This window comes from Mycotypha africana (assembly GCF_025528875.1).
Source record: "Mycotypha africana strain NRRL 2978 chromosome Unknown BDF20scaffold_1, whole genome shotgun sequence".
Lineage (NCBI taxonomy): Eukaryota > Fungi > Mucoromycota > Mucoromycetes > Mucorales > Mycotyphaceae > Mycotypha > Mycotypha africana.
In genome coordinates, this window is record NW_026515725.1 from 627,090 (window position 1) to 634,177 (window position 7,088).

At 39.9% G+C, this 7,088-nt stretch overlaps 3 protein-coding genes across 3 annotated transcripts; 1 reads left to right on the forward strand and 2 right to left on the reverse strand.

Annotated features, from left to right (window-relative positions):
- Positions 1-606: 606 nt before the first annotated feature.
- BDF20DRAFT_842110 (CheY-like superfamily) lies at positions 607-2,093 on the reverse strand. The gene is made up of 2 exons (XM_053079481.1): positions 1,115-2,093; positions 607-1,051 (listed from the first exon to the last, which is right to left on the reverse strand). Exons 1-2 carry the CDS (start codon positions 2,045-2,047, stop codon positions 950-952), a joined length of 1,035 nt encoding a protein of 344 aa, XP_052940254.1. The 5' UTR covers positions 2,048-2,093; the 3' UTR covers positions 607-949.
- Positions 2,094-3,019: 926 nt separating this feature from the next.
- Positions 3,020-4,840, forward strand: BDF20DRAFT_14370 (ubiquitin fusion degradation protein UFD1-domain-containing protein). The gene is made up of 2 exons (XM_053074779.1): positions 3,020-3,810; positions 3,931-4,840. The coding sequence occupies exons 1-2, from the start codon at positions 3,109-3,111 to the stop codon at positions 4,717-4,719; spliced, it is 1,491 nt and encodes a 496-aa protein (XP_052940255.1). The 5' UTR covers positions 3,020-3,108; the 3' UTR covers positions 4,720-4,840.
- Positions 4,841-5,855: 1,015 nt separating this feature from the next.
- Positions 5,856-6,836, reverse strand: BDF20DRAFT_831087 (uncharacterized protein; the record flags this gene model as incomplete). Its single annotated transcript, XM_053078418.1, has 4 exons — positions 5,856-6,221; positions 6,299-6,337; positions 6,502-6,596; positions 6,731-6,836. The coding sequence occupies 4 exons, from the start codon at positions 6,834-6,836 to the stop codon at positions 5,856-5,858; spliced, it is 606 nt and encodes a 201-aa protein (XP_052940256.1).
- Between the last annotated feature and the right edge of the window lie 252 nt (positions 6,837-7,088).

The following is a 7,088-nucleotide window of genomic DNA, read 5'->3' on the forward strand; positions in this document are numbered from 1 at the left end:
AGCAAAAGAAAACCATTGGTCTTTTGTACCTAATTTATGCACATGGGTTATACAATTGTTTTGTATTATAGAAAAAAAAAACCACCAACAACAGCAATTATAGCGAGATACTTGGACACTCCGATGTAAAACATCGTTTCAAAAACCCATCCCCTCCCCACCTTACCTCAGAGAGGCGTCCCCAAGAGTGCCTGGAATATAGGTGGATTCGGTTTTATTTTACCAAAGCAGCAATAAAGAACATAATACGCTATTAAAGAAAACCAGCGTCGTAAACATCAGATGGGCTCGCGTCTTCTTTTTATTCTTTCATCTATCTGTGGTGGGACCATTCTGTCATGCTCCTCGGATAACGTTGGTTTTTTCTAATCCTCTTTAAAGAATTTTCCTTTCCGTACTTTACTTAGCCCCTGATATTTATTTCCCTGGACTGTGGATATCGTCTGATTCTCGGTTGATCTGGACATGTTTCCCTGCCAAGTGCAACATCATTTCATCTCAAGTTGCACACAAAAGACCCCGTGCCAGCCATGCTGTATTCTCTGAACAAAACCATTTGTCAGCCTAGAACAGATTCCATCGTTTTTTAAGCGAAATTTGCTCAGCTTTTTTTTTTTTTTTTTTTTTTTTTTGCAATAGATAGCATGTGCTAAAGCAAGAAAGTGTTCTGAATTATTCTTTTCCATCTATTCACAAGATGCATCCATCTCTTTTTTTTTGTTTTTTTTTTTTTTGTACGATAAGAAGAAGAAAGTAAGGAAATATATAAAGGATACTACAGTAAAAAGAATAAAGAAAAATGACAAAAACCCAAAAAAAAAAGGCAATTCCTTAGTGACAGTAGTAGTAATGAGTAGTAATGGTAATAATTGCAGTAGTAACTCATGAGGAAGAAGAAGGGGGAGGGGGTATACAAGTAATAAATAAAGGTTTTCTTTGTTCAACTATCTCACTGCGGTGTGTAAGGTGGCATTGACATTGGCAAATCGAACGCACTACAGAGACTTTTTATAAGATCAATAGGTGAAATAGGCTTGCTAATGCAACCATTCTAAGCAAACGAAAACAAGGTTACTCAATTGTTAAGGAAGGGAACAATGAATGCATTTCTTACCATGCCAATGTCTTTATAAAGCTGTCTCCATGCTTCAGAGTCGTTGGTGGTTACTGCAAATATAGGTGCCTTACGATTACGTGGCAGAACATCAAATTCAAACGAACAACGAATGTGCTTGGTTGTTTCCACACCGTTCATCAGAGGCATGTCGATGTCCATCAAAATCAAATCGAAAGGACGGCATTTCAGCACTTCAAGCGCCTTAATACCGCTTTTCACCAGCTCGATATGTTCGATATATTGCGATAGATGGATTTTCAAAAGTTTTGATAGAATAGCCAAGTTAATACTATTGTCATCTACGAGCAAAATATGTAGTCGTGGCAAGTGTCTCGTCATGGGCGGATGACTAAATCGTCGTTGTATGATGTTGTCGTCGTCTTCGTTCCTGTCGCGAAGGGTATCTTGTACATGATCTGCACAGGAAGAATCGCCTAACGAGGAAGGAACGGAAAGCGACGGCGGCAAAAAATTGGCTGACGAAGCTTGGCTTTGAAATGGGTACCTTGACAGTGAAGGCTTCTTTAATGTCTGTGGTTCAGCTTCTTGCTGCTGTCTTCTTTCTGTTGTTTGAGGTGTGATAGGTGGAGAAGGGAGCGACTGTGATAGCGATATCAAATTGAACGGCTCTCCATGGTCGGGTATAAAGAAAGAAGCTGAATATCTCATATGCGCCGGTCTACTGTTCCTATCCGCAGATCGGTCAATGTCTTGCGGATAAGCTGTGGGTGTTGGCGGTAGGGAACCTGTGGATGTTAAATTTACTCCACTTGTTGTCGTTGTGGCGGTGCTTGTTAAATTTGAAGATGTTTCGCCTTTCCATGAGTTAGGATGACTACTGCCAGCCTCGTCGCTGTCACTGCCATCACTGTGACAATAACTACTACTACTACTACTACTGCTGCTACTACGATACGCAAAATAATCCATTACTATACAGCAACAATGTAAAAAATAAAGTAAAGGGAAAAAAAAAAAAAAAAAGAAAAAAGAAGAAAAAGACAACAAAAAAAAAGCCAACAGGTTTTGCCTTCAACCGACTTTTATAAAAGTAAGGAAAAATTACCAAATGGAGTTGTATCTCAATACCCACAAGTATCTTCATTCTTATTCGCTCTTTTTTGAGGGCCTGGTTTTTTTAACTTCTTTGGCAGCATACACCACAGAAAAAAAAGTTTAATTTCTTTTTTTTTTTGCAAAAAAAAAAGGCCAAAAACAGCATAAAATTCACAAAAAAGAAGATTCTGAGTTTCAAGTTTTATGGATACTTTTTTGAGGGGAAAAGAACATCCAATTTCATGCCCAACCAAGGATGCCGTGGTTGAGCTATCCTCTACATATTATTGATATTATCCCTCATTATGATGAGATATATTTGACGCAACATTGACAAAACAATATGGCTGTTTCAGTTGACTTTTTCTTCCAACTTCTTTTTTGGCAGGTAAAATAGCAATTGAGATACAAGTATATCATTGGGTATCTACAAAAGAATACCCTTCTCTCATTCGTAAACCACTGTATTGATACAGTATATAAATGTTGATTGCGCCTTATCATATCTAAAAAGGAGTACATTGCCATTTGTATGCCCTCCAATAGCATAACATCTTGAGTCGTCAGGCATAGGTCAGAACGTGTCCACTGCGTTCATACTATAGTTATTCAGAGTGCTGTCAACTGAACAGTGTCTTTTGGCTAGTTGTTACCACTGGAATCTCCAAATAATTAAGGTCTCTTCTTAAAACAAACATTTACAAAAATGTACCAAATTAGATCATGTATCCTGAAGCTTCTATCAAGTTCTAGCAAAATGTTTTTTGTTCCTTGTTTTCAATATTGTGTGATTTGTCAAATTATTACATAATCAATAAAGACAACTGATCATTTCCGATTGCATTTATTTGCCGTGTCTTTTTCTCTAACGCTATTTTCTGTCTCCCATCTACTGTTTCATTACCTCTTTCAAATACCTCTCCACTTTTAATTCCATGTCAGTCAATACCGACAGAGACACCAACGCTAACAGTGCTGAGCTTGATGTACCCAACATCCGATGGAGTTCCCACTTTGTGATCGACAGCAACACGGATGCAACGACCCACTTAGATCAAGGTGACAAGATCATCTTACCACAGATCGTACTTGAACAGCTTCTTCAACAAGTCGGCGGCGTCAACGGCACTCTACCTTCACCACTTACCTTTCAGCTAAAAAATCACCAACTCGTAGATAAAGTCATCTACGCCGGCGTCAAAGAATTCAGTCTTACCAACAACGCCCTGATCCAACTGCCTCGTTGGATGATTGACTTTCTCTCTTTACATCATGGCGATCATGTCCTTGTCAAATTAGCCATCTTACCCAAGGGGACGTATGCTCGATTGAAACCTGTATCCGATGCCTTTTTTAAGAATATTACGGATTATAGAGCCGCTTTAGAAGCTCATTTACGACAGCATTATCAGACGTTAACAGTCAACCAGCCTTTAAGTTGTCGCTATGGTGATCAAGCATATCATTTCAAAGTGGTGGATCTAAAGCCCCAGGAAGCAGTATCCATTGTCGATACAGACCTAGAAGTAGATCTGGACCCTATCGAACCAGCAACAGAGGCAGGGTCCATTCTCAGCAGCCGTCAAAGCAATGGTCACGGTAGCAGCAGCACCACCCCAGACATCGGCAAATCAACAGTTGAATGGAATGAGAAAGTGTCTAATATCACTCTCGGCAATAAGGGTGACTATAAATACTGGAAGTTACATCTTCCGCATCAACAACCCCACAAGCGGAGGATGGCCATTCGAGTCCAGGTCGAGAATGGAGATGCGGATATAATCATCCTTCGAGATACAGCCACTTTACCTAGCTTGGAGTTTTTTGACATCGCGGATCTTTCGTCAGAAAAAGAAAAGCTTGTTGGCATCACTGATATGCTGTCCACCACCACAGATCCCCCATCCTCCACCACTGCTTTCCTGCAAGTAGGCATACATGCTTTTGTGGAAAATACAGTCGTTTCATGGGAAGTAATTGAAGTCGACGATGAAGAAGAAATTGATGGTACCCATGAAATAGATATCGATAGGAGCACCCATCAAGGACAGGAAAAGAAGGAGGACTTGACGGGAAAAGTGCAATGCCCCAATTGTCATGCTTGGATACTGAAGCAAACCTTTGTGCTGCATGAAGGTTTCTGCTTACGAAACAATCGTGTATGCCCTTGGGGTTGTGGCAAAGTATTCAAAAAAGACAGTCAAGAGTTCAAAGAACATTGGCATTGTGATCAATGTGAAGCCGTAGGGTCGTTCGCGTTAGCCAAACAGAAGCATATGGATTATGAGCATACAGCGAAAACATGTATCTGCACGCAGTATACCACTCCATCCTATGAAGCGCTAGCAGATCATAAACGCACGACTTGCCCAGAAAAGATGATCATCTGTCGCTACTGTCATGTAAGTAGTTCTCTCATGGACGTATCAGTAAAAGGAGAGCGAGGAATACGGAATGTGTGTGAGGGAATAGTTGACTCATCCCTGTTCTATCTTTGTTTTTGTCTCTTTGGCAGATCCTTACTGCTCAGGGCGTTCCTTCTTTAGATCCGCGTGATAAACTCCTCGGCCTTCACTCACACGAAAGCTACTGCGGCTCCCGCACCATTACTTGTCAGAAATGTCATAAACCCGTCCCTATCAAAGACATCCAAGTCCACGCCAAAATCCACGAAGTCAAACGACAGCAGCAAACTCTACCACCCCTCTGCTGTAACCGCAACTGCATCCGTCCCCGTGCCAATAATAAACTGGGCTTTTGTCAATACTGTTTCGGCCCCTTTTGGATCATGGAGGAAGACCCAAAGAATGCCAAATTATTCCAACGCATAGCGAGAAAATTACACGCACAACTGACGGTCGGTTGTGGACATGCCTGGTGTCGCAATAAATATTGTGCCACTTCGACAAACGATCCGAAAGACGCGACTACAGCGGCGAGTATGCTGATCCCCATTTTGAAAACCTTACCACGACAATTGAATAACAGTCGAATTCAGCCAGAGCCTGATCAGTTGTATTTCTGTGTGGATGAATCGACAACAAGAAAGAAGTTTTTGGCAGAAATATTGTATAATGATGCTGAAGGAAAGTATGAATTGGGCTGGTGCGTAAAGGCTATAGAACAAGAACAGGAAGATTTGGACAGAGGAAGGGCATGGTTAGATCGAAATGCTCCTTATCGTAAATTGTAGATATCCTGATTCCATTCTTTTATGATACCCTCCCCTTGTACACTTTTTTCTTTTTCTTACTCTTGTTACATACATTATTGTAAATAAAATATACGCACAAGAATAGTATTTAGAGAACTATGTGAAAGTCAAATTGAGTAGATACTGAGGGGTCAAAACTATACATTGCATGTGGTTCTTTGATACGAGTCAATCAAAAAGGGGCGTTGTGAAAGCCTTACGTAACAGTTTTGATGAAGAACGGCCAATGTCTGTTTAAGGCAATTTTATAAACTGTGGAGAAAGCATAGAATGTGAGAACCCCTTTTATCCTTTCCAGGAAAAAAAGATTAACAATTTAAGAAAAAAAAATGGAACTAAGAATATTGAAGAACGTAGTACTACATTATGTTTGTACCCATCTGTCAAGGTTTTTGGAAATCAAACAAGTGTAAAAACCAGGAATTGATTCATCTTTTCTATCCTTTACTAAACTATCGATTTTTAATCTTAAGCGAGAATATAAGCAAGAACCATTGAGAAGAAAATGGCCACATTGACGGTAAGACTTGTAACAGATACACCGGGTGCTGAATTGAGGCCTTTCTTCACAGCTTCATTGGCAGCGGCAATGATAGCGTCAGCTGCGTTGGTAGGTTCTGGAGATGCAGTTTCAACAGTTTTCGCAGAAGATATCACTGAAGCGACTTCACTAGGAACGGTGTTTCCGACAGTTGTGACAGTGAAGGCTATAGTGGCAGAGGCAGTATTAGCGGCAGCAGCGTTTCCACCCGCTAGGTTGGCTCCTTGACCTGCCTCAACAATATGAACAGGGATGGGAAAGGAAACTTTATGATCTAGATCGGTATACTCGACCTGTAGAAAACCTTTGACAGATTAACCATAGGCTTTTTCAAAATGGTTCCATGTTAAACGTTCCAAGTATACCTTACCTGATATAGACCTGGAGATATGGTTTCAGGAATAACAAACTATCAAATTTACATCCATGTAAAAGCCATTAATATCCTTTTGGTTGTTGTTGTTTAGGCGGTAATAGCAAGTACGTCAAGGACGTAAATGGTTTTTCCTAGCGTTCATTGTCTTTTCTCATAAAGACTATTGCTTTTTCGTTGTAGAATGACAACTAACTTACGTCGACTTCTGTTCCCCCTAATTTACTGAAATCCAAAGAAGTTGCTATATCAAGTTTCATGGTCGAATTCTTGAAGCTCAATGAGATATCCATTTCTGAAAAACATAAGGTTAAAGTTCAATAATATTGACAATACACATAGTTATAATGAAAAACTTACTGGCAGCATTTTATAGATCGTAGACGTAGTATACACAAGGTATAGTAGAACCAACAGCAAAAGTATCACCAGGAAAAGGCGAAACAATGTTAACTACAGGATCTATAGCCTCAACTTTGCCAACAGAGACGATAGCGGCCAGAGTAATGAATGGAACAAGTAGGGATTTAAGCATAGTGCAGCTATATGATAAAAGGAAGGAAAAGGAAAAATGAAAAAAAAAGGCTGGCAGACCCTATCTATACTTATATAGGGTTGTGAATCGTTCGTTTGCACGAAAAAACAAAACAAAAAAAAAAAAAAAAAAAAAAAAAAAACGTATAAAAGCAATGGTGCGACTTGAGCTGCTCGCTGGAAGCATAAGCAAACTTTCCAGATAACAATCAGAATCAAGAACTCAAATCAAATTGGTATCACTCATTAGGTA

Coding starts and splice junctions, on each gene's coding strand:
- BDF20DRAFT_14370 (XM_053074779.1), top strand. CDS start 3,109: ATGTCAGTCAATACCGACAGAGACACCAACGCTAACAGTGCTGAGCTT. Junction 3,811..3,930: donor CAGACATCGGCAAATCAACA/GTTGAATGGAAT, acceptor ATTCGAGTCCAG/GTCGAGAATGGAGATGCGGA.
- BDF20DRAFT_842110 (XM_053079481.1), bottom strand. CDS start 2,047: ATGGATTATTTTGCGTATCGTAGTAGCAGCAGTAGTAGTAGTAGTAGT. Junction 1,052..1,114: donor TTTATAAAGACATTGGCATG/GTAAGAAATGCA, acceptor TCGTTTGCTTAG/AATGGTTGCATTAGCAAGCC.